This window comes from Glycine max, chromosome 9 (genome assembly GCF_000004515.6).
Source record: "Glycine max cultivar Williams 82 chromosome 9, Glycine_max_v4.0, whole genome shotgun sequence".
Classification (NCBI taxonomy): domain Eukaryota; kingdom Viridiplantae; phylum Streptophyta; class Magnoliopsida; order Fabales; family Fabaceae; genus Glycine; species Glycine max.
Window position 1 is genome coordinate 2,093,496 of NC_038245.2, and position 27,571 is coordinate 2,121,066.

General features: G+C 29.5%; 2 protein-coding genes across 2 annotated transcripts; both read left to right on the plus strand.

The window, feature by feature from the left end:
- The first annotated feature begins 4,546 nt into the window (after window positions 1–4,546).
- Window positions 4,547–13,904, plus strand: LOC100794552 (homeobox-leucine zipper protein HDG11). Its single transcript, XM_006586788.4, has 10 exons — window positions 4,547–5,190; window positions 6,594–6,711; window positions 6,816–7,007; window positions 7,440–7,922; window positions 8,195–8,296; window positions 8,397–8,600; window positions 10,944–11,124; window positions 12,473–12,744; window positions 12,860–12,949; window positions 13,385–13,904. The coding sequence occupies exons 1-10, from the start codon at window positions 5,066–5,068 to the stop codon at window positions 13,757–13,759; spliced, it is 2,142 nt and encodes a 713-aa protein (XP_006586851.1). The 5' UTR covers window positions 4,547–5,065; the 3' UTR covers window positions 13,760–13,904.
- Window positions 13,905–20,454: 6,550 nt separating this feature from the next.
- LOC100795075 (homeobox-leucine zipper protein HDG11) lies at window positions 20,455–26,668 on the plus strand. Its single transcript, XM_006586790.4, has 10 exons — window positions 20,455–20,656; window positions 22,366–22,483; window positions 22,830–23,021; window positions 23,185–23,673; window positions 23,985–24,086; window positions 24,180–24,383; window positions 24,986–25,166; window positions 25,295–25,566; window positions 25,720–25,809; window positions 26,171–26,668. The coding sequence occupies exons 1-10, from the start codon at window positions 20,547–20,549 to the stop codon at window positions 26,552–26,554; spliced, it is 2,142 nt and encodes a 713-aa protein (XP_006586853.1). The 5' UTR covers window positions 20,455–20,546; the 3' UTR covers window positions 26,555–26,668.
- The last annotated feature ends 903 nt before the right edge of the window (window positions 26,669–27,571 follow it).

The window sequence follows — 27,571 nt, forward strand, 5'->3', positions numbered from 1 at the left end:
AAATCTAGGGCCTGAAATTGACATCCCTATGTTGCTATTTAAACCCCCACCAGTAAAAAGACCTCCCTGCCCTCACCATTTTCCCTACTCCCGCCTCTTAAAACACCCCCCCACCCCGGTGGACACCCCCTTACCCTCTTCCTCTCGTTCTCTTGCTGCTTGCTCTTCAGCTAAGCCTTTTTCCAAATTTTGGCCACGTAAGCCTCCTTTATCTCCTTCTCATAGCTCAACATTCCATTCATCTCCACCAATTGTGCTACTTAAACTCCATTTTTTTTTTCCATTTCGTAGATCTGAAAAAAAGTTAACGATATGCATTGGGTGTTGTTGCCTTGTGTTTCAAGTACGAGCACTTCAATGATGCCAACATGCACAATTGTTGCAAGTTTGTTGGATATACGATATAGATTATATTTTGTTACGTAATTCTAGGTTTTTAGTTTTACGATAAATATTTATGGTAATGTTCTATTTAGGCAAGGGTTTATATATGAGCACTTTTCAACTATTGGTTGCAAGAGAATCAATACATACATTAAGACAAATCCCCGAAGGAGATCCTACTAAATTCACTACAATTAGATGGTGTCATTTGGACACAATTCAATGATGAATGAAAGGTGCAACAATTTCGTGGGATATATATTATACTTGATTGGCTTGCTTCGATTTGGCAGCCACGTTCATGCCTATCTACTCGAGTGGATCTTACGTCAATTTGGCCATGTCTAGGGGATTCCTCAACCCCCTCATCGGATTATATATATAGGTGCCCTCTTTTGAGGATGTTGATGAGTATTATCGACAATGTGCATTGATGATTATTATAGTGGTTTCACATCTACTCTCATCCATACATATTGTCCCCAATAAAAGGTCCTCTCCTTATGCCTTATCGGCATGCATGCTACAACAGCCAGCCAGATAAACACCCAGATAAACCATCTAGATAGATAATTAGCATGATAATTATCGTGTAAGTATCTTTATATCTCTATCTTTTGTGTTGTATAATTTCATTGTACTTATATATTTTTTTTTGTAGAAGATTTTCAAACCATATTAGATTTAAGGAAAATGAGGCTTGTGAGGATATTTAGTACTGTGTATTGAGCTGGGTGTTGAGGTGGCCGGTGGGCATAAAATTAAGAACACTTCAAGAGCATGCACAAAGTGGAGGAGGAAGACTTGCCAAGTATTTATGTTTTGTCTTTTGTATTTGACATTGTGTTTTTATTATTGTATTTTGTTATTGAACGTTAGGTTGTGTATCTATGATGATTTTAGTTTGATTTCTTCTATAATGTTACACCCATCTATATATATCATGTTAATTATGAAAAGTAGCCTAAGAATGAAATCGCTTTAATTAAACTCCATCGAAATAAAATAAATATTAAATCACAAGCTTATAATTTTCCCCATAACACAACAAAAACTTGTTTGGGTTATGTATCTGAGGGTCACACAATAAAACCATATACAGAATGAAAACTTATCTTTGTTATGTATGCGCGTTGTTTTTTTACACTATTGTTAAATTAGAAACATATCATTCTTGAAATAATTTTTAAGATTATTTTATAAAAATTAATACACTTATTTTTCTTGATAATTTTTAATTAGATAACAATATAAAAATATTTACATTCTTAGTTTATTTTAATTTTTTTACTTTTAATTTGTTGTAGTCTCTTGTTTTAGATTTTTGGAAGGATAAGAGAGAGATATATAGTTATAAAAGTACGTTTTTTGTAATTTGTTTAGTTAAGTGTTTAATGAATAAAATGGTAGAAACGTATTAATTATTATTATTTAATTATATACTTATTTGTAAAAATATTACAAAGAAATAAAAATAATATAAAAATATTAGATTCATAATTAAGAAAGATAGAAGGTATATTAGCAAAATAAAAATAATTTTGAAACAATTTTAATTATTTAAAGAAAATATGAAATATTTTTAAGAATTTTTAATTTGATTGAAAGACTTTTTTTATTTGTTGATATGTATATTAAAGGCATATCTTTAATATTCACCCAAAAGGAACATATTTAATAAAATTATTTTTAAATGTTTACAAACATAAAAAAATATTGTGAAATAATTAATGACACTAAATATAATTTTAAAATTATTTCAAGGTAACTTTGATTTAGGAAACAATTAATTACATTTTCAATATTATCAAATACTAGGTATGAAATTTTTAAACCCTTAATTTTTTATTAACTAGTTTTATTTAAATTTTTTTAAGGGATCTATCATTATTATTAGTACTAATTAATTATTTTTCTCTCCTATTTTAATATTTTTTAAAAAAATTGAATAAACTTTCCTTTTATGTTAATATTTTTTATTTATTTTGAATTTTGGATTTTTCTAAAATAGAAATTATTTTTAAAAAATTTGTAAAGTTTTAGTTATTTTTAAATTTTCATTTTATGTTAAGATGTTTTTATAAAATTTTCCTCTTTTTAGCATTTTAATTAATTTTAAAAAAATCATGTTAAATTTATTTATATTAAATATTTTATATAAAATTAATTATTATTAATTTATTTTTAAAAATTTATTTCCCTCTAAATCTATTCAACTTATATTTTTAGTTGAACTAAACAATATCCTTTGATTAATGTTCAATATATTTGCCAGTATATGATAATAGCTGTCCTTATTTTATGACAAGTGATTTTTAATTAGTTTATGTATAAGAATAAATTCAAAATGTAATACTTTTAAAACGGTTACATATTCATAGAAAAACCTTTTACACTAAACAAAATAAATAAGACAAATAGATTTTTTAGGTGAAAATAACACATATAGATAAAACTTTGGAAATTGAGGAGTAAATTAATTATGATAAAAGTTATGTGAATTAATCATTAATTATTACAGTTAGTTTGGAGTGTTCGCGTTCGGTTTAATTTGATTTTTCATTAAAAAATCATCCAAATCAAATCTATAAAATATATGTGATTCAATTTGATTTGATTTTTATTTAAAAATAAAATTTGAACCAAACAAACTAATACTTTAAAGTTTGGTTGATTCAATTTTTACTCTTTTTACTAAAATATTATACCATTAAAATTTTTATATTTTCTTTTCATGTTTTAAATTAAATTTAAAAAAAATTCTAATGACAACCTATTTATTAATATGTTTAATTTTCTACAATAAAAATCTATCAAATTTTCATCAATTTTAAATCAAATATATCTTAAAAAATTTATTGAAAAAAAATGATATACATTATATAAATTTCATATAATAACACTACAAAACATTATAACACTCACGTGATATACATATAAATCATATAACACTAAAGTAATATAAGTATTAATAATATAAGTGTTGCAATTCGATTTAAAAAACAAAAATCAAAAACCGAACCAAGCAGATTGATTTTAGAAAAAATCATCCAAATAAAATCTAAAAAAATCAGTTTAGTTTGATTTTTGATTTTTTTAAATAATTTTTCATTTTTATTTTGGATTGATTTAAATTTCAACACTTGTACAGTCATTTCCATAAAAAAATTACAGTCAGACAAAATTTACAAATATAAAATTTTTTGATATTATCAACTGAAGAATTTAGAATAAACCGAATTCTAATAATAGTATTTAAAAATGTTTTTAAAAAATCAGACGCATTGAGTGAGAATAGATTGATAAAACTCTCCGCTCTTAAGAGTAAACACTTTAATATATAATTACTATTTATTTTTTTAATAAAATATTCACATTTCAATGTTGTTAAATTTTTAAATTTCATTCATCTTATTTTTTATATCACTATAATGTTTATTTCTTTTCTTTTTGAACGAATATAAGGTTTATTTCTAATGGTACTCTTTACTGAAAATAAATTTATTCTGTTTTGTAATGTGTCACCACCGCTATTATTTGATCATTAATTGATTTCGTCATCCGCATTTATTAATTTCTTTTCAATTTCACTTTTTTATGCTTTTATTATATAAAAAATTATAAATTTAAAAGCTTCAATTAATGTCTTTCTCTCACAACATTTATTCGAGTATATCATACTCTAAAAAAATAGAACTAAAGGCTCCAATTAGTGCCTCCCACCACAATTACTACGAGAATATATTATATAGTAAAATAATAATATAAATAAAAGTCTTCAATTAATGACTTTTCGCAATATACGAATAAAAACACATCCTTAAAGCGATGCTCATTAATTGCTTACAATTTATTTATTTTTAATTTGAGTGGCCCTGTGTAGCCAATGTACATTTAAAAGGCTCATACTCATTTATTGTCAATTATCTTATCCTGCTTAGAAACTAGAAAGTATATTTATTTTGAACCTGTTTTTGTTTTCCTCCTCTTTGCATATTCCTTCTTATTTCATTACAAGGGTAAGCACAAACTTAACTCCACGATATATATGCATTTTTTTTTTAAACCACCAAACCGAAACTTAACCCCACAGTTTCAATTTTCATAGTCAAAATTCAGTTTCAGTGTTTTGTTTTTTAGTTTGATATTTTCCGAGTTCTCTCATCTTTTTGCATGCATATCATGAGTTGTCATGCTTGGTACAATGCAAGGCTAGGCAAAACCATCCGTTACAATCTGAATTTTTCCAAATATACTCTTCATTAATATTTTTTTTTCTTATAACTTTCATAATTTGTTTTTTACTACCCCATATAGCTGTTACTAGGTTGGAGAGGTATGCTTGTATGCGTGTAAATAAGTTGAACATTTAATTTCTGTCCATCATAGCACACAGTTTTTTTTGGTCGGCAAAATAACACAATAATCTTAGGGAAAATCCTTCCTAGGAGGTAAAAATCTCATTATTATTATTATTTTCTTTGCCGGATTTTATCACTTTTTGTGATCTTGGAAATGCAAACTGCAAAGGTAACTCCTATATGCTCACCAAGACTGAGGTCGTCATGCAAATTGGCATTTATATAAATCTCTTAAGAGTTCACACAACTCAACGCAAAAAAGGGTAAAGGAAGCAAAACACTCAAAAACTCTAGTCTTTTGCAGGTGAATTGAAAAAAAAATGGATTTTGCCATGGGAGCTGCTGGTGGGTCTGGTGATGATCAACACAATCAGAGCTTAAACAAAGGAAAAAAGACGACCACCTACCGTCGTCATAAAGAGGATCAAAGAACTAGGCTTGAAGAGTAAGATGACTTCTTGCTATTTTTTTTTTTTTTAAAAAATTTAATTTGCTAGTCTTTGAATTATATGAGTGAAGGATATAAAAGAAAATGGCTAACTTGTCTCAATCGCAGCAGATACCGCGAGATTGACAAATGATACTTTGGAGATCTCTTGCTGCATGTATATATAGAGCAAGCTATATCCATAAAATCTAATCACTTTTTCATGTAGTTATCAAGTTCAATTCATTATGTGCGTATAGGTTGAATAATAAATTACTGAGTTATTTTTTTTCATGACATGGGTTTTGCTTTGTTTGATGCTTTTAAAGGAAGATCTTTTGTTGATCTACTTTCCAAGCGAAATTAGAATTTAAGATCATGACTGCTGTTTTTTGTTTTAAAAAAATATTTTTGCATATTTTTATTAATTTTTGTGGGGTATTAGTCTTCACATGTCTGTTGTGTATTTTAGGCATGAGAACCATACGAGTTGAAATTGGTTTGACTCTTCATGTCCCTGTAACCCTATCTCCATTGAGTTTTGTGGGTTTAATTTTTTCTTTTTTAGGAAAACCTGTTTCACTTATATATATTTTTAAGTAAATTATTTATTAAATTATAAATTATATTTTAATTTAAATAATATATAAATTCAATAAATAACAAAGATCTTAGAAAAAAATGAAATTAATTGTTTATTTAATTTTTTATTTATTTGTTATCATAATTTTAATTATTTAACTATTAAAATAATAATTTATATTTTTAATAAATATAAAAAATAAAAGTATGAAAATGAAATCTTAACTTTTATATATATATATATATATAATATAATATAATATAATATGCTTTTAAAATAAAACATAACATAGTAGCCGGGGTTTGGGAGTGGGATTACATCCACGACCTTAGGGAAACCGAGTTTTTTCTACCAAAATCATATCAAAGTTGAACGAATACTTAAGAGTTTGAATTTAATTATAATGACTTGTGTTCGTGTATCTTTTCTGGCTCCTCTATATATTAATTCCATTTATTTTTAAAAACCATTTTTAAATTTCCCTTCCGTGATTGGTTCCATTTGCGATTGGTGCCTTCTGTAATGCCATAGTTTATCTGACAAGAATGGGCAAGCCAACAAGCAACACCAAGAATGAAAGTGGAGATGATGAATTGCATTTTAGATATATTAATACTTTTTCTGATTAAAAAAAAGATATTAATTTTCATATACTTGTTGATGTCTCTGTATACTTATACACACATATACTTGTCATTTTAGTAATTAATGGCATAGCATTCTACATATCCTTCATAGCTTATGTAATTTTTTTTCGGGATTATGCATTTGTTATTCAACTTAAATTATCTTGCAATACTTTCTCTATTAACTGGGATCTTTGTTTCAAATTTATAAGACTGTTCAGAAAGTGCCCAAATCCAGATGAAATCGAAAGACGTCAAATAGCCAAAGATCTCGGGCTTGAGCCAAAACAAGTAAAATTTTGGTTTCAGAATAAGAGGACTCAAAAAAAGGTGCGTAATCTATATATTTTCTTTACTTAGATACATCATTATATTAAAACATTATTTTACATGCTATTCTAACCATTTTACATGTGCTATGATCTTATATAAAGACTATATCTGAGCGAGTGGATAATAATGTCCTTCGTGTTGAGAATGAAAGAATGCACAACGAAAACCTCGTACTGAGAGAGGCATTAAAGACTATAATTTGCCCTTCTTGTGGGGGTCCACACAATGAAGAAGAAAGGCGTGAACTTTGTCTAGAACAACTTCGTCTTGAAAATGCTCGTCTAAAAGCACAGGTTAGTTAACTACTTTGATTAGTTATTTATTTATTTATGTGAATTGTTGTTTATTTGATTGGTTTTATTATTACTCAGATATATATTTTTGGTTCTTTGAAATTTTGTCTTTTTATTTTTGTTCCTCTTTTTCTTTTCCTTAAAAATTACAAAAGTCATGCCTATTGTAGGCCATCAAAAGATTAAAATCACATTATTCTATTAAAGATAGAAAACAAGAAATTAAATGAAAATAAAATAACAAATATTATGTTATCTTTGAGACTAAAAACATTTTTTATCAAAAAATTTTAATTTATTATAATGTTAATTCTTATTAGGAGAAAAGTAAACTTATGATATTCTTTCCTTATTCCTTAATCATTCAATACATCTTATAAAAGCTATATATAATATGATTCATATCTATTTGTGTTTTTTTTTTTTTTGCAGCATGAGAAGTTGTCTAAGTTTCTTGTACAGCACATGGATAAACCAATTTTGGAACAAAACTTGGATTCCCCTATCAGAGGATCTTCGTCACATGGTCCATTACTAGGAAGTTCTCTAAGACTAAGAGCTGGAAGATCTCGTATGAATCTTGGTGCTTCAACAAGTCATGATTCATTTCAAGATGAAGAAGATACCATGTCAAGCCAAGCTGGGAGCAAAATAATAACACAGATGGAAAAGACAATGATGGCACATATTGCAGTGGCTGCTAAGGATGAATTGCTCAAGCTTTTGCGCACAAATGAGCCCTTATGGGTCAAGTCTTCAACTGATCAGAGATATGTTCTTCATCTTGAATGCTATGAAACGATCTTTCCAAGGATTAACCACTTCAAGAATTCCAAAGCGCGCGTAGAGTCATCAAAAGATTCGCGAATTGTCAGAATTAAGGCGAAGGAATTAGTTGACATGCTTTTAAATTCGGTCAGTACTATTACTTTCGCCCTCATATATATATATATATAATCATAATCATTGGCAGACCTACATTATGATCAAGGGTGTATCTCATTTTTTTAAAACTCACAAGTAAATTGTTTTTTTACAAAATTTTATAATTTATTTTGTATTGTATTTTTTCTATATTTATATATTTGAACCCCTGATTTCAATTTGTATAATTTGCTCCACTAGCTCAGGGTCTTGCATTGGTCACTGATTCATAATGAATTTTCTTTATTTTGTAACCTTTGTAGGAAATTTGGGAAAATCTTTTCTCAAGAATTGTTACAAAAGCGCGCACAATCCAAGTACTTGAAAATGGTTCATTGGAAAATCGAAGTGGAGTTTTGTTGCTGGTATACTTTCATGCAAACCTTATTGCTCCATGCAATAAGTTTCTTTGTTACAATAGTATTTCAATTTTATAACAAACCACGATTTTTTTATATTTTGTAGATGCGTGAAGAGATGCACGTTCTTTCACCTTTAGTGCCATCTCGGGAATTCTACTTCCTTCGCTATTGTCACCAAGTTGAAGCTAATGTATGGGTTATAGCAGATGTTTCAGTTGACTGCATGAAAGAGAACAACCATGATCCTAACTGTTGGAGGTTTCCCTCTGGATGCATGATTCAGGGAATTTCTAATGGCATGTGCCAGGTGAGTACATATATGTAGTTGCATTGGTGAAATAAGTCATCAATGTATAATATATTGTTGTTATACTTTATGGTCAAATACATGGTCAACCACTAATTTCTTACTTTTTGTGTCAAATTTTTCGTAACAATTAACATTTCTGGTTCTATATCAGTAATGCTAAATTGTACCATAATTAGTTGCATAAAAGCCACACAAATAAGATAACTAAAGTCTGATTTGTTATTTTTTTTACTCCAACTACCCATGTATGGTTATTAGTTTCCTAATTGATTTTACCACTAATTTGTAGATTTTTGTGTCAACTTTTTCATAGCAAATAACATCTCTCTTTCTTATATATCTGCGACGTATTTAATTTGAAAGGAAAATGTGCATGTCAAAAAATGCATGAATATAAAAAATTGTATTTTTAACACCTCTTAATATATATACTCATTAAGATGTGTTTCTTACTTCACACATCACCATACTTTAAAGGAGTTGGATATGAAATTTTAATGTTTATACTCATTAACTTATTTAAAATTAGATGAAATATATATTAGAGACACAAAAAAGGTAAAAAGGGTAAGCAGAGGACAGGAAGGATAAGCATGGAGCAGGGGTGAAGTTGGGTAAATATGAACATTGATGCACATCTAACTTAAAAAATATATGTTGGTTCGAGTTATCATGTAAGGATGTTAAAAAATAAGTGATATCAAGTTGGTTACCAGGTTAGAAGAAAATGAATCCTATTAAAAATCAATCACAAGACTTATTGTCCAAGATGAATAAATGCTTCATGTGTGAGATGACATGATCTCAAGTTTGGACTTTTTCTCATGACATGAGGGTTTATTGTCCCCTCATTTAGCATGAGAAAATATGATGATGTGGTTAGTTTATGAAATAAATTAAACTTCAAGTTAGTCATTAGGTCACGTCAATCTAGAACAAAATCACCAATCGCACCTTCTCTGTCTCACTTGGTGTCCCACCAATTAAAATTTGTCACATCAATTAAAATCCACACGTGACTATCATGTAATTTCTTTTCTACCATTCTTTTCCCATTTTGTTCCAAATTGGTCTGCTAAGCTATCACTCCCCTTCGCCTCTCCAATCCTAAAACTAATTTCAAATTTGATTCACATCGTTATACTAATATTTAAACTAATTTTAATATAAATTGAAATAATTCTACACACAGTGACTTTGGTAATTACAAAAGAAAGAGGGAACTCATATCTGTTCCCCACCCAACACAACCAAAATAATATGCAAAATAACAACATAATATGCCCTCCATTATAAGCCTACCACAAATCATGACTGAGATATAACGCGGCGCAATAAATGGCATGGAACACCCGAAGGATAAAACCACAGCCACTTCAACTGTGGGCCGAGGTTCTGCCATTGACATTAATTTGATATTTTGATAATACTGATAATGCAAATATATATATATATATATATATAAGATAATTATTTGATAATGGACAAAATTATATAGTTAATATGAGTAAAAGTTTGCAGGGTTTTGCACAATATTCTCTTTCACATCATCATGTCAAGAAAGACACCAAGGGCCATATATAATTAATTGAAGGACAGTTTTGTACCAGTGGGTTGATGATTTCAGGAACCTTGAACTAGGTTTCATTTTTTCTTCCAAAAGACATTTATTTGTGTGTTTTTCCATGTTGGAGGAGAAAAATAAAGAGTGGTTGATTTGGGGTTGGAGAAGGTAGAGGTTGTAGAGGGGGAGGGAACCATATCGGTAAGCTGTAAAAGACAAAATTAGGATAGAATGGAAAGAGAATGACAGAAGAAATCATGTGTGGATTTTAATTAATGTGACACCAAGTGAGATAGGGAGGGTGGGACTGGTGATTTTGTTCGAATCAATCTTATAAATACAAGCTTATATAATGCGTGTAATTAATTTAGTGACTGCTTATTGAAATAATTTATACGATCATTTACTTAATTAGTCCCAATTTGAGGGAAAGGTTTTAAGATAATACCTTTCTTTTTCTTCCTTTTTTTTCCCATTATTTTAAATCATCAAAATAATTTGAGGTAAAGGATTTAAGATATTACCCTTAATCTGTTTCCCCCTTATATATAAAACATCTATTTCTATGATTGAAAGCAAACTCATGGGACAAAGAAATCTTTGCCGTGTGTTTTATGTGTGTATGGGTGTGTATGCCTTTGTTTGTCCGTGCATGTGTGAACATTTAACTTTATATTTCTATTTTAAAGATTATGAAAAGTTGTACTGCATCATTTTGAGACCATTAATGCTAATTGAAACAAACTTTTGTTATAACTTTATATACGTCCTTCCAGGTTTCTTGGGTTGAACATGTTGAAGTGGATGAGAAGATCCAAACACATCATCTGTTTAAAGATCTTGTTAATAGAAATATTGCATATGGAGCAGAAAGATGGCTTTTGGAACTTCAAAGAATGTGCGAAAGATTTACTAGTCTTGAAGTTGAATACATACCTAATTATGACATCGGTGGAGGTTACTCTTTTCCATCTCTGTTCCAAATCTATTTACATTATTTATTTATCGAATTTGTTTTGACATGTGACCATAAGTAATCATTAAAGGTCTAAACGAGTATAGGTTGACTCACGAATTTGATGGACCACTTGATTACATTTTGACATTTTGGTTTGGACCATTGGTTCAGTTCGATTTTTGTTTTCCTAACCCGACCTTGTTTGGCTCGAGTTTTAGGTTATAAGTTTACGAACCTAAAAAATCTAACTCGAGTCATACACAATATGTGTAAGGTTCCTTTTCTCATCCACTCACTCACTCGTTGAAGCTCCATGCTAGAACTCCTTTTTCATTATGTGTCGTGAGGATCTTTTAGTTGACACATGAGTTGAGGCATAAGTTTGACAAAGATATAATATACGATCACTTTGAACTCACGATTATATAAGTCATTGATAATGACACCATCTTGGTGACTGTAGTCTTGTTTGACGACACCCTAAAGATTCTAACATCCTTTGTAACAAGGATATATGAAGAAGACACTCTAAGGAAGTAAATGAGGAGATCATTGAATAATTAATTCATTGATTACACAAATTAAAATTGTAAACCATAAAATCACTAAAGTAATTATTCGTTTGATGATTCCTCATGAACTATCTTTGCCATAATCATAAAGTTTCAAACTTTGCTTCATTTGTACAAGAAGCCTTTCTCATGCCAGTGGCCTAGGTATAAGGCTTTGGTTGTGAGTGGGCATTTCAAGGGTGGTAAACTCATTCCTATATGGTGTTGCTTTTATGAATTCGAAGGTGGTTGGTGAAAGCACCAGAATACAAGGTGATGTTGTAGAGGAAGATGAATATATGATTTTTTTTCTTGATTTTTCATACTGTTTATTTTCAATTTTTATAATTTACTATTATTTTGGAACATTATTTTATCACTTAATTTTAATCAACTTGTCGGTTGGTTTGATTTCAAATGCATACCCAAAAGCAAAAAACTTGAACCAACCTAACTTGGTATTGTTTATTTGGTTTAGATTTCTAGACACCCCAAAGTTGTTTAATAGATTTAGATTTTTGGATGCCCCAAAACTCACTCAACTTGATCCAATTACACCCCTATTAAGCATTAATTTATATAAACAATTTTTTTATACAAAAAGATATTTGTTGAACCCCAAATACAAAAAGTCATCTAACATTTACTTTTGAGGTAATTAGTTAGTAATACTTTATAGGATGTAATTTATATTTGTTAACATTTTTCTAGCCCTATATTAAAAAAACATTCATTTATCTCCTATTTAATCCATTATGTGTACATATCTAAGACTATATATATCATTCATTTTCAGTGATCACTACTCTAGGAGGAAGGATGAGTATGATGAAGTTTTCTCATCAAATGGTTAAAAGCTTCTATGGAATTTTAAATATGTCAAGTATCACTGACTTCCCACAACATTTAGCTGATGAGAATACTGGGATTAGGATTTGTGCTCGAAAAGTCACAAACTCAAATCAATCAAATCCCAATATTATAATCACTGCTACTACATCTTTCCGACTTCCTTTGCCTTCTCAAAATGTTTTTGACTTCTTTAGGGATCCAATAAGACGTGTTAAGGTTTAGCAACTAAGAATATCTCTCTTTTATTTTATTGGCATATAATTAATATTTTTGTTTGTAAATCATAATTTTTCATTATAGAGTCATCCATTCATTTGCTATTTTCTTTTAGTGGGATGCTATGTGTTATAAAAGACCTCTACATGAGATTGCACGCATATCCACGGGAACTCATCCCAACAACTATATATCCATTATTCAGGTACTTAATTACCTTATATATTTCTAAAATAATGCATGATCATTATGTATTGAAATGATTTTAGTTTATATTTAGTTATTAATTTTCTAATGACTTAAATAACATTTTAGTCCATATAATATACGGCTATTTTGTTTTAGACCTCTTAATCTTTTTGTCTATTTTAATCCTCTTAATTTCTTGCATTCTTGTAAGCTTTTAAAATGGAGGAAAAAATTGTAAACCAAATGTCATAAGATAACCGATGAAAAATAGTGTGATTAGGGTTTCATGCATTGGAAAATATATAGTGATTTGTGTACTTATGATTATCATATAAGCTATTGCAATTCCTTTGATTTACCTTTTAGGAAAAATGAAACCTTCAATTAATTTATTGATACTGCTTTTGATATGAACTTGATTAAACTTATTTTAATCATTCATGTGAAGCAGCCTATCCACCCAACTGCAAATAATGTGGTGATTATTCAAGAAAGTTGTACCGATCCTCTAGGATCATATGTTGTATATTCTTCAACCAATATACTTGACATAAAGAGGACAATAAATGGAGAAGATTCATCGACAATGCCATTTTTTCCATCAGGCATTGTCATTTCAGAGGAAGGACAATCTATTACAAATGCTCGCGCATCGAGTAGTGGAAATGGGGATGTAAGAACAAGAGGATCACTACTGACTGTAGCTTTCCAAATATTGATGAATAGTTCACCGACCATGATGATGGAATTTGTGACTGTTGTTAACTCTCTCATCACCTCAACAGTCGAAAACATAAATGATGCTTTGATCAGTTCTTTCAATTAAGATTTCTAGGGATTTTTCATTTCTAGATGAAGGAGGATATGATTGGAAGTTTTTGCTTCCATAGTATTTAAGGGTAGTTGTTGGACCTTCTTGTGTCATTTTGCATAATTATATCACAAAGAATTACATAATTCTTTACTTTTAATTAATTTAAGTCTTTTTTATTTCATATATATAGGGAAAATGATTTGATTGTGAGGTAGAGAACTTCTTTTTCTCTGTGACTAACCTTGGGGGGTCAAACTTATATTGTTGAAGTTGTTAGATAAATGGGGACAACAAGATCATGCAATAGTAGTGGCCATTGTTTTCTTTCTAGGATAAGGTTCTAAGAAACAAACAATCACGGCCACCAAGGGGGAAAATGGATTTAACATAGCAAAACCTTGTTAGAATTGAGTATAAGAATGACAACAAATTACTTTCGAAGGTGTATTTAGATGGTAAAGTTTTCCAAGAATTACGTGGACCTTGGAATGATGCTTTAGTGATTAAATTACTTGGAAAGTCAATTGGCTATGGCATGATGAAGGTATGGAATCTCAAAAGGGGCTTTGATATAATGGATGTGGATAATGGGTTTTTCATGGTCAAGTTTGATTTAGCGATGACAAATGTAGTCAAACTTTTGCTTCTCCAAGTGCTCACGTAAAGCAAACCATTGTACGGATTTGGTTCCCAAGATTAAATATTATCTATTATGATAGGAATTTCGTCCTGGCTATTACTTTCATAGTAGGAAAACCCATAAAAGTTTTATCGTAACACTTTGAAGGTTGAGCATAGGCACTTCACAAGAATTTGGGTGATAACGAATATCTCCCAACCAGTGGTGGCTAAAAAGTCTTGGTTTAATGTCCATTGGTACAAAGTGGAATAGAAAGGTCTGTTTATCATATGTGCTTCATGTGGTTATTTTGTCCACTTGGTCAAAAATTTCCTTATACACCCATAATTCTTGTCAAAATGTGCTCGATCATCGCTCTTAAGGGAAGTTGGCCAACAAGAGTTCAACTGGTAATGAAACAAAAATTGTGGAGGGAAATATGACAACATATTCGGTAATGAATTCTCACCTTAATGATGATAAAATATTACATGATGAATGGATGATTGTGAGGTGAAAAAACATTAATCTCCAATTACTAAAGATATAAACAAAAAAAGGTAAAAATTCTAATGCTAGTAACAAATTCAAAGTGATTGTGATTATGAATAATATAATCGATCAGATGGAAATCCAATATTCTAAGAGACCTACATTATCAATTCATGCTAATAGATAGCAGAGAGAAAATCATGACGCTAAAAATCATAATAAGCGAAAAAAAGTTGACATGATAATGGTCAGGGTTAACGAACAATGCACCTTCTACTTGTGTCAATAACAAATCTAGCGATTAATCAATAGGGATGATAAATTGCATGTTTTGCACACTATTATACACTCTAATATGCCTTCCCAAGTCCCATATTCTCCACAAAAATGCACCATCAAACCTCTCGAATGCAATGACTTTGAAGGAAAACACTTCATCATCAAGGCAAGGTGTTGCTCTAGCCAAACCCATCTTTCAAACAACTATGGTGATAAAATAAGTTGGTCATAACCACTTTCACTTTGTGGATGAACCAATCGATTCCAATGTATCATGGTTAAGAAGCGTGAAATCAAGGATTATACCTACTTTAGCGACCATCTGGGACCAATAAGATAGCAATAGAGGACTAAATAGAATAGGCAACCTATTTTGGCTCATAGTATACCTCTTTCTTTATAATCTTGTTTCATGGATATGCTACATGCATTTCAAGACAAAACCATTCTCTCTTGAAATGTTAGATGGACAATTAATGCTACAACTATGTGAAGATATTATCCCCTGCTTCTTTTTATCCTTGAAACTCATGTACAATTTTAAAAAAAAACTATTTTTTTGTATCAACCGATAACTATTGTGTAAGTTAAGGGCAAGCGGTGGGAATTTGGGCATCTATCTAGATAACTAGAAACTTTATGATGACTATCCTAGATACCTCTCCCTAATTAATTACATATAGTTTTAATGTCGGTAATCATATTGTAATATGTGTAACATCCCCAAAATAGGTTAATGATAATACTAAAATAATAAATAAGATGTATTTTTCACTTGTGTGATAAGTGTTTTGTATTATATAGTAATAGTGGGCTATAGTTAAGCTAATTGGGAGAATGCCCTATGAGGCCCAATAAGAGCCCCTAAGCATTTCTAGACACACAAACACTCACTAAACTTTTAAAAGAGGAAAAGAAAAGTGAGAAAAAGAGAGGAAGAAAGAGAAAAAAAAAGGAAAGAAGAAATACCTCTACGCAATCATGTCAAAAATATATCTTGCGAGTGTATTCCTTTTTCTTTTCCTTCCTTTTTCCTATTAATTGATTGTTTTCTTTCCTCCTCTTTGGTATTTTATGAATCACTAGGACTTGGATTTATTTATGTGATTGTTTTGATTAATGGGTTAAAATATGAGGATTTGACGTTCGAAGGCATAATGAAGCATTTTTGTTGTATTTACAACATTTTTGGTTGGTTAAGGGCCATTAATGGTCACAAGGATATTAAATTTGTGACTTTTGTAATATAAAAATCACCCTTTTGTGCTAAGTGTGCTTTCATGGCCCTAAGCATGAATTATGTGAGACTTGGGTTTGGTGTCTAATATGTCTACACTAAGCGCAACCATAGTCGCGTTAAGCATGAAGCTTTTAAGAGAACGAGATTAGGGCTCTAGATAAAGACTCTAAGCGCAAGAAAAGTGTGTTAAACACCAAAACATGTAAAAAGTGTGTCCCAAAGTTCCTACATGACAATGCTAAGTGCAACCTTTGTGCGCTAAGCACAAGTCTTCTAAAGAGAAAGTCTATAACCCTTTGCATAGTTGCGCTAAGTGTCATCCTTACGTGTTAAGTGCCAAGGTCCAACATTAAGTATGATTGTACCTATACTAAGTGCGAGACCCCTAGAACATCATTTGACATAGGATTTTTTCATCCCATTTTTCCTTATAAAGTGGTAAAATTCTTTTTTGGTAAAGAAAGAATGATGCCATGGAATAAAGGACACTCCTTGCTCAAGGATGAGGCTAAAAATTGGTGAAGGGGAATAAGTGAGAAAATGGTGAACTTAGACTTTCATCACTTATGATAATTTCAAGATTGTTCGTAGAGATATGTGTTTTTCCCACAATGTATAAAATCAAAATGAGGTGGAGTTTCTTTAACTTCAACAGAGAAGCTTTTGTGTTGGCCAATATGTGATTAAGCTTGAAGAGTTGACCAAGTTCTCATAGTATTTACAATCCAAATAAAGAGCGGTAGACAATTAAGTTTGAGCAAGGTCTAATGTACAAAATTTGTAATATGGTTAAGATCTTGGAAATTAGGGATTTCTTCACTTTGGTTAACAACTACCTCATAGTGAAGAGGAATTTGAGCACAATGGAGGGGACCAAACACAATCCTTCAAGAGGAAGAGGGGCAAAGGAAAGTGCTTCCAAGGAATAAAGTCTCAAAAGGTTGGATACAATGTAGTGATTATTGTGAATCCAAAGGTGGAAGGTTGTCCCAAATATGGGAAAGTGAGTAAAGGAACATGTTTATTCAGTCAAAATGTCTACTTCAAATGCACTAGGTCATTTCATCGAGATTCCCTAAATCTAAAATTGGGTAGAGCATTCAACCAAGCACTCAAAGTTAAAGGAAGGATCTTTACCTTGAGCAGTGAGAAAACAAAGGTGGTTAATAACCTTATTCAAACCATTTGTTTCTTAAACCAAGAACATTTAGTTATGTTATATGACTTAAGATCAACCCATTCCTTTATTTCTTATGATTGTGTGCATCATCCGAAATTGTTTGTTAAACCTTTGCCTATTTTGCTTAATGTATCTACTCCCTTTTAGGATAGTATTCATGCTTATGTTTGTATTCACTATCCTCTTGTAATTCAAGATAGGTTCTTATTAATTTGATATGTCTGCCTTTTGTTGGACTTCATATTATCCTTGGTATGATTTTCCTTTTGCCAACCAATCAAGTTAAATTTTTTGGTTGTATTTTAAAATTTCCTAACAATGTTGTTTTCACCAAAGCTAAATTCTTTTATTTTCTCTAGTGTCTCTTAGGTTTTCCAAAGCATAAAAGAAGGGGGCAAACCTTTTCTTTTGCTACTTTCCTCAAAGGTAGAGGTTATCCCCATCATTCATGACATTTGGTTTGCAAGTTTGATTTTCATTTAAAAGCTTACAAGATTGCAATAAATTAAGAGGACTAAAATAGACAAAAAAAGAGAGGTCAATTAACAAACTTAATCTTGTATTATAGTGACTACAAATTTATTTAAGTCTATATAACATTACATAACTAAATATAAACTAAAATAATTTGATGCATAATGATCAAAATATTCTTTTAGAAATAAATATGGTGATTAAGTACATGAATAGTCAATATATATTTGCTATGATGAGTTCCAATGGAGATGTGTGTATTCTCGTGCATAGGTCTTTCAAAACACATAACATCCCACTACAATAAAATAACAAATGAATCTATGTGACTCTACAATGAAAAATTATATTTTACAAACAAAAAACTAATTATATGCTAGTAAAATTAAAGAGTGACATTCTTAGTTTGTGAACCTTAGCATGTCTTATTAGATCTCTAAAAAGAAGTCAAAAACATTTTAAGAAGGGAGAGAAAGCCAAAAAGAGGTAGTAGTAATGATCATAATTGTGAGATTTGGCTGGCTTGGATTTTTTATTTTTCGAACAGAGATATTAATCTTAGTATTATCATTAGCTAAATGTTGTAAGAAGTTAGAGATATTTGACATATTTAAAATTTCATAGAAGCTTTTAACCATTTGATGAGAAAACTTCATCATACTCATCCTTCCTCCTAGAGTAGTGATCACTTAAAATGAACCGCATATATAGTCTTAGATATACACATGATGAATTTAAAGGGAGATAAATTGATTTTTTTAATGTGGGGGCTAGAACATAATAAATAATATTAAATAAATCCTATTAAAAATTTTAAATAATTAATTCATAAATAAATTTGGGATGACTTTGTATTTGTGGTACAATAAATGCTTTTTTATATAAATTAATGCTCAGGGGAATCCAAATATCTAAACCAAAGAAGCAAATTGGTGGTGTCCAAAAATCTAAACCAAATGAACAATGTTGAGTTAGGTTGGTTCGAGTTTTTATATAAGATGAATTATTTTTTATTTAATCAATATTGATCATATTTACTAAATAAAGGTTGTGTGATTATACATAAACACAATATTACATTAAAACATTATTATATATTTGTTTTAAAAAAATTGTTATATACCAAAGTATCATAGTATGGGAATAGAGAGAATGGCTAAGAAGACAAATCAAAATGGACAGAATCACAACTAGAGGTATAACTTTATCTCAAGATAAGTTGAATCAGGGAGAAGAAGATTAGTTGAATGTCAAATAAAAACTTTAGATATCTTATGGTCACACCAAAAAAATTGTAACAAGTCCAAAATAAAAATTTATTATGTCAAAATATATTAGTAGGGGAAAGAAAATATTTATTATATAAAAATACATTAAGTTCAGTTATTACTATCTTTTTAAATAATTACAATATATTAATTAATAGGTGTATTTAATAGTATTTCTTAATGGTTTATTTATAGTATAATTGGGTGAGAGGAAAGAAAAAAACAAAAAAAAAGAAAGTATAACAGTATATTTTATTTTGTTTAGTTAAAGATAAAATAAAAAATTGTCTTTTAAAAATAAAAATTTAATATTTTCTCTTGCTATTTTCTTTTCAATTCAAATTTAAAATTTTCTTGTTCATCTCTTTTTTTCCCCATTAATTGAACCAAATAGAAGATTATGTACCATCACACTAGGATTATATATATATATATATATATATATATATATATATATATATATATATATATATATATATATATATACTAGAAGCTTAAATATGAATCTAATTTGTGTAAGTTCATGTATTTTTTTTATTTGGTCCTTTTAATATTTTAATTTTTAGTCCTTATAAGTTCGTACTTTAGGGACCACAAAATTAGAAAAAACACAATCCTATAGGAATTATATATAAATGAACAATAAACTTACAAAAACAAAAAAAAAAACAAAATTTATGAAGACTAAAAGCACACAAAAAGACTTGTAAGAATCAAAATCTAAAAATAATAAATTTAGAGGGACTAAATTCATATTTAAGCCTTATGTACGTTTGATTAAATAACTTATGTTTTATATTTAACGTGTCTCACACATAATTCATTCATCTTATATTTTTTATTTTTATTAATTTTTTAATCTAGGTACATATGAAAGGCTTTAAAATATTCCATAGTTGTTGTCAAATTCTTCGAAATAATCTTTTCCCAAAAATAGTGTTTTGCAAAAATACATCCTTTTTTATAATTTTTCCAGCCTTGTCAATTAATAAAAATTTTCTTATATGGAAAAGATTAATGACTTTTCTATTTACTCTCACACAAGAATCCAAAAAAAATGTAGAAAATAATCAATTTATATTGTTTTCTATTTATTATTTTTATTATATTAATTTCTTTTATTGCCTTTTGTGGAGGATAAATCATATGTGCAAATACATCGAGGTTTATGAAGGTCTAAGGGGATTATATAAACACCCTAAAGGCTCAGAAATCTCCAATAGTTGCTTACCGTAGGTGGTTGAAAAATGGATTCTTCAATGGCAAGTCCTGGAGGGTCTGGTGATGAAGGTTCTCACCAGGGAAGAAGACCCTCCTACAAACGTCTTTCTTCTGCTCAAACAGCCAGACTTGAAAGGTAAGATCACCCTTTTGATGGTTGTAAATATTTTCTTTCAACATTATTGTTTTTAATTAATATTTTGATTTGCTTGATTTTGAGGGAACATCTTGCTTTATGGGTGAAGGAAATGAAAGTAAACAAGTAACACAATATAGTTCATTTAGATTTATTAATGTACGTGCTAGCTAGCTGTTTCATAAAACTTTTTTTGTTTCATTATTTTTTAATCAAGCTCAATACATATCTCTCCACATTAATGATGAATAACTTCTCTTGATTTTGTCTTGCTTGGCTTCATCTATTTGATAACATGGGTTTTCATTTTACTTAAATTTGGTTTAATGTCCTTTCCACTATCACTAGAATCACGATGAATGGTACCAATATTAATTTGTAGAATTGATTTTTTTTATGTGTATTACAGTGACCATGTTGATAGAATCTAAGTTCTCGTACAAATTACGCATGATAGGTAGATTGATTTTATAAGTAGAAGAGAATTGGTAAAATTGATTATAGATGTGAGATTCACGAATTATATTTTTTTAGTTTATGATTGTTTATAAGTTAGAAAAATCACTTTTGCACTTTTTTTCAAAAGCACGTACATTTCAATACAAATATATGATTCAAATGAAGAAAATACCAATAACAATCTTTGATATTCTCTTTCTAATAAGTTTTTTATTTTACTTTTTATAATTAATTAAAATAAGAAATTTTAGTAGGTTCTACTTTACATTTAACTTTGGTACTTTTTTTATGCGTTTCAACTTTGGTACTTGATTGTATGATGAATGACTTAATGATGAAATTAGTACTACTTCACATTTTATTAAATTAACCATAGGGAATTGGTACTAATTAATAAATTATATTATATAATATATTGACCAATAAAATAATATAAAATTGAAAAAATTAAGTCTAATTTTTTAAAGAGTTTTGACTGTTTTTTATCATTATTATTATTATTATTTTGACTGATTCTGTTCTAATTTTGACTATCTTTTTATCTATTGAATTTGAGTTGTCAGGACTAATTTAATTAATATTTTGATTTTTTTAATTGATTAAATATAATTATTATGTTCAATGCAATAGATTCTCTTTAGAAATGAAATGGAATTTAATTTTCCCTTTTTACTTCGTCTGTTCTTATTTATAAGAACAAGAAAAAATAATTTTACATTTATTAAAGAAATTAATTATTTTCATTAAATTGTGTGAATCTCAATTAAAAAAAAACTTTTTCTTAAATTACCATTTATTATAATTTGATATCAAGTATTAATCTCTTATTAAATTAAGAGTATTTTAAAGATAGTCTTATCAAATGAGACAAACCTAATTAAAATTTACTTATATTTAAGAAAATAAATATTTTTTCTTATAAAGGAGAATGAAGTGTCAAATTCAATGAACTATTTAAACATATTATTTAGGGTTAACCAATAGGAATTGAGTAAGAGACAAGTCCCTCACAACTTGACATACCAAGGTCTAAATTTTTATTGAAATAAGTATTCATATTCAGTGTATCATATCTTAAACAAAATTGTTTTCAAAGAGGGATAATGTGAGAAAAATGTTTATTTTAACACATTTAAGGTTAAGCATCTTAGTACATTTACTTTTTGGTTATGCATTTCTTAATTATTTAACTTATCGATCATCTACTGTCTCAACTAATTAATTATTGGGGTTTAATTTTTGAAATAAAGATTCATCAAGGATTGCCCACACCCTGACGAAGCTCAACGACGTCAATTAGCTTCTGAAATTGGTCTTGAGACTAAACAAATAAAGTTTTGGTTTCAGAATAAGAGGACCCAAATCAAGGTGATTCATTTTCTTTTATCTAGTACTTTTCATTTAAAAACTATTTTACATGTGCTCATACTTAGTGCTTTCATTTTAGAGAAAGCATTTTCTATAATAAGATTAGAGAGAATACTTAAAATAGTTTTTTTTATCATATATATAATAATAATTACCATACAAATTATACTAAAAAATAGAAACTTTTGATTGTTTCAGAATATAAAAATCATTACGAATTAACAAGATATAGAAATTTAAGAGGAGAAAAATGTATGATGAAATAAAAGATGTGTTAAAAAAATATAAAAAAATATTGTATGAATAATATATATAACTCACAATTTTATTTATATGTTATCTTAAGAATCAACACGAGCGAGCAGATAACACTGCTCTTCGGGTTGAGAATGATAGGATACATACTGAAAACCTTCTAATGAAAGAGGCATTGAAGAACATGCTTTGCTCATCTTGTGGGGGTGCACCGTGTCAAGAAGAAGATCATGAACATGCAATCCAAAATATGCAACTTGAAAATGCTCAGCTAAAAGAAGAGGTTAGTGATGAACTTGTTTGATTAATTAATTCTTTTTAAACAAAATTAGGGCTATAGAGTGATTAATTGGTTTTAATTAGCATATATATATATATATATATATATATATATATATATATATATATATATATATATATATATTTATTTGTGAATTGGTTTTCAGCATGAGAAAGTGTCTAGCCTTCTTGCAAGGTACTTGGAGAAACAAATGTCACCACCTGAGCTCCAACAACAGGCTTTTAATATTCCTATCATAGGATCAAGTTCACATGCTCCAGAACTTGAAAATTCATCAATAAACTATGAGATTGGTGGAAGTTCATCAAGTCATGGTCCAAGTCGTTATGGTATGCAAATTATGGTTAGTGATGACCATAACTTATTGAGAAGTGAAGGTATAGAAAAGGCCCTTATGTTTAAGGTTGCCGCTGCCGCAATGAACGAATTGGTTAGGCTTATTCGGATTAATGAGCCCTTATGGACCAAGTCTTCAACTCAAGATGGGAAGCCAATTCTTCAGCATGAAAATTATGAGAAAATATTTCCAAGGACCAATAGTTTCAAAGGTGCCAATCTGCGTGTAGAAGCAACAAAAGAATCAGGAATAGTGAGCATTAATAGCATTCAACTAATTGACATGTTTCTGGATCCGGTGAGCATCCACTTCATAACTCTTGTTTGTTAAATATTTCTCTCAATTTTATGAAAAATGCTAACTAGTGGGAAGTAAATAAGAATTTTTTTATTGAGACGTAAAAAATGTGTTCTCCTGTGATTTTAAAATGTGTTTTCATATAATTTCCAATAAAATTTGATTTCTTTTAGTTTCTTAGTCAGTATTCTAGACTAGTTATACTTCTTAACAAGACTCATTTTTATTTAATGTTACAATTACAATATTGATTATCTACAATAAAGAAATACATCTACACTCATAAGAGAATGGTGAATCCATCTTTACAGGACAAATGGGTTAATCTGTTCCCAACAATTGTTACAAAGGCAGAAACAATGAAAGTAATTGAAAATGGTTTGGTAGGAAGTCGAAGTGGAGCCTTGCAGCTGGTAAATATTTTCATGCAAATTTAATCTTGCTTTTTGCGATTAAGTTTCTTTGCTATAATTTTTTAATTTGTTGATAATACACTTTTATGACAGATGTTTGAACAAATGCATGTTCTTTCACCTTTGGTGCAACCTCGCGAGTTTCAATTCCTTCGCTATTGTCAGCAAATTGAAGAAGGTGTATGGGTGATAGCAGATGTGTCATTTGATTCCTTTCGACAAAAAACCTCTTTTTTTCACTCTTGGAGACATCCCTCTGGATGCATGATTCAAGAAATGCCTAATGGCTGTTCCATGGTTAGTAATTTACATATTTGTAAAATAGAATACTTGATTAGATCTTCAACTATATGATTGAAATACTCTACATGTTATTGAGAAAGACATTTTATATATTCAAAACAAATTTTAGTGAAAAGTATCAATGCTCTTGAACATGCTAAGCATGGATACTACGTGCAGAGTTGAATGCCTAACTGAGAAAATGTAATGGCTCCCTCACCCATTGTCTGTCACTTGCTAGGGCTATAATGTCAAAGCATTCACGACTTTTCCAATAATTAATATATGAATTGGAAATTTTGTCATTCTTTTAAAACAGTTTATGTATGTGTGAATGTAACAGTAACTAGTATAAGATCAAAATTCTAAAATGTTCTTGAAAGGAAAATTTTATTACCAGTTTTGTTAATTAAAAAATTCCACCTCCCTCATTATTTGAGAATATATCCCAATGAAATTTTACTTTCAACTAACTAAAATCATATACTTCCGATAGTATTTAATAAAGCCAAGGATTAATTAAGTCCAGTTATTTTCATGGATTGTGTTCAAATATTCATATTCAATTTTTTCATCAGACAAACTCAACAGAAAGATATTATTATGTTCTATGTTAGGTTACTTGGGTTGAACATGTGGAAGTGGACGATAAGATCCAAACCCATCAGCTATACAAAGACCTTATTGCTACAGGAATTGCATACGGAGCAGAAAGATGGATTATGGAACTTCAAAGAATTTGCGAGAGATTTGCTTGCTTTTATGTTGAAAGGATACCTAGTCAAGACTCTGGAGGAGGTCACACTTTGTCATAATATTCACTCAAAAACCCTTACACTTGTTCATTTATATATTTGATTTATGATTTATCATCATATGCTTATATATATAGCTAAATATATACTTTTTTGTTATTCATTGTTCAGTGATCAATTCTCTTGAAGGAAGGAGGAGTGTAATGAATTTTTCGCATCGTATGATCAAAGTCTTTTGTGAGAGTTTAACCATGTCAGGTAACTTGGACTTCCCACATATGAATATGGAGAACAATAGCGGTTTGAGGGTTTCTATTCGCAAAAACAGAAACCACCTTGGTCAACCAAAGGGCATGATTGTTGTAGCTGCTACCTCCATTTGGCTTCCTCTCCATTACATGAAAGTTTTTGAGTTCTTCACTGATGATAGAAGACGTGCTCAGGTTCGTACAATTAATAAGCTAGCTAGGCTAATCAATCTTTTATTTCATTGTACAAAGAACAATTTTTATTGGTTAATTAGTTAAATTTAAATCATCCTTGCATTGCAGAATCATTAACACTTACTGAATTGATATATTTTCTTATATACATAGTGGGATGTTCTTTGCTTTGGAAATGATGCGAACAAGGTTGCACACATCTCAAATGAAATTCATCCTGGCAATTGTATATCTATTTATCGGGTAATTAACTTCAATCTTTCATGCTTATGTTTTGTGTTTCAATTTTGTTATAAAGAGAAGTTTAGCTTAATTTTTAGTACAATTATATTCAACAAAGACATTGTGTCATTAAGGAATTTCTGTAACTAATCAGCATGAGAAAAATAATAAGGAGTACGGTAATGTAAATTGTCAATTAGATGCTTAAATATAATATTCCTTTTGATCTTTTTTTTTATACGAAATAATTTTAGTGTATTTTACATTGACACTTATTAAGGTAAGAAGTACTTTGAATTAAATTATTATGAACACGGTGCTAATTAACTTCATTAATTATTGTTTCTTCAAGTAAACTTGTATAATTTGACTTCATGTGTAGCCATTCATCCCTAATGAGAACAATGCGCTGGTTCTTCAAGAGAGTTTCACAACTCCCATGGGATCGTATGTTGTGTATGCTCCAACCGATGTAGCAGCTATGAATTCGGCCATAAACGGAGAAGACTCTTCAATGTTACCAGTTCTTCCATCAGGTTTTGTCATCTCTGCAGATGGTGAACCAAATGCAGCTTTGGGAGCATTTAATAGTTCAGATATTGAAAGATTGGGAGGCTCATTACTGACTGTGGCTTTCCAAATACTTGCTTCAAGTCCAGATGGAATCAATATGTCAAACATGGAATCTGTGGAAGCTGTGAACTCCCTTTTAACCTCAACAATCCTAAAAGTCAAGGATGCTTTGAATTGCAACAACTTGGAGTGATCTTTTGGTTATGTAGTTTTTTTTCCTATCTCTAGCTCAAGGACAAAATATTGCTTTGTTTCCTTTGCATGCATGACTAGTTTGCTTGACATTTGAATTAAATAATATCTGCTTTATTTCATTTTGCCCTCTCTATTTATGAGTGATGAATAATTTTGATCCTTATGTTATGGTGCTAATGGTTCTTTAGACAAGCTTATCATTTTTCTTCTTCTGATAAGCTAAAAAATATATTTAAAGAGACTACAAGGGGTACTACTCCTACCCGGCTACAAAGTTAAGCCATCATGACTTTGAGGATTGGAGAATAGGTATAGCTAAATCTCTGATTTATTGCTTTCCCATAATTTCTCTACAATATTCTCTTATATTAGCTATAGGCAATTTGTGGAACAATTTTTATATAAGTATCAGAGATTGAGTTCTAAAATCTAAAAGTTTGTATCTCTCGCTGTGTTCTAGGAGCTTTTGCATCTTGTTTGCACACTTCAACCTAAAATTCTTTTGGGTTCTTGTTATATATGATCAGATTTTCGAAATCCTGTTTGGTGGGAATTCGTTCCTCTCGATTAATAATGTCTAGATAAAATTTCATTGTTTGATTCAATGAGAAGAATTATTTTAGTTAGAAGATTCAATTCAAAATGTTCGAGAAAGAGAATGAAGAGGCATCTTAACGAGTCCAGTTCAGCTCTTTTTTTCTTTTTTTTAACAAAGTTCAGCTCCTATTGTCACCCAGGAACTTCAAACATGGGAGGCTAAAAATGCACGAATCATATCTTGGATATTAGATTCAATTAAATCACATACGGTGGGTAATCTAAAATCGTTTTCTACAACAAAAGAAATATGAGAATATTTGATACTGATTTACAATCGGGAAAAACAGTCGATTCCAATTGGAATTGAAGATAGGAAATTTTAGTCAAAGAAGTTTTTCTATTTGAGCTGTACTATTTAGTTTTCTTGAATTTGTGAAGTGAATATTCTGACATTATTAATGCAATAGTAATTAGG

Coding starts and splice junctions, on each gene's coding strand:
- LOC100795075 (XM_006586790.4), top strand. CDS start 20,547: ATGGATTCTTCAATGGCAAGTCCTGGAGGGTCTGGTGATGAAGGTTCT. Junction 24,087..24,179: donor GAAGTGGAGCCTTGCAGCTG/GTAAATATTTTC, acceptor CTTTTATGACAG/ATGTTTGAACAAATGCATGT. Junction 25,810..26,170: donor ATTGTATATCTATTTATCGG/GTAATTAACTTC, acceptor CTTCATGTGTAG/CCATTCATCCCTAATGAGAA.
- LOC100794552 (XM_006586788.4), top strand. CDS start 5,066: ATGGATTTTGCCATGGGAGCTGCTGGTGGGTCTGGTGATGATCAACAC. Junction 7,008..7,439: donor ATGCTCGTCTAAAAGCACAG/GTTAGTTAACTA, acceptor TTTTTTTTGCAG/CATGAGAAGTTGTCTAAGTT. Junction 12,745..12,859: donor ATCCAATAAGACGTGTTAAG/GTTTAGCAACTA, acceptor ATTTTCTTTTAG/TGGGATGCTATGTGTTATAA.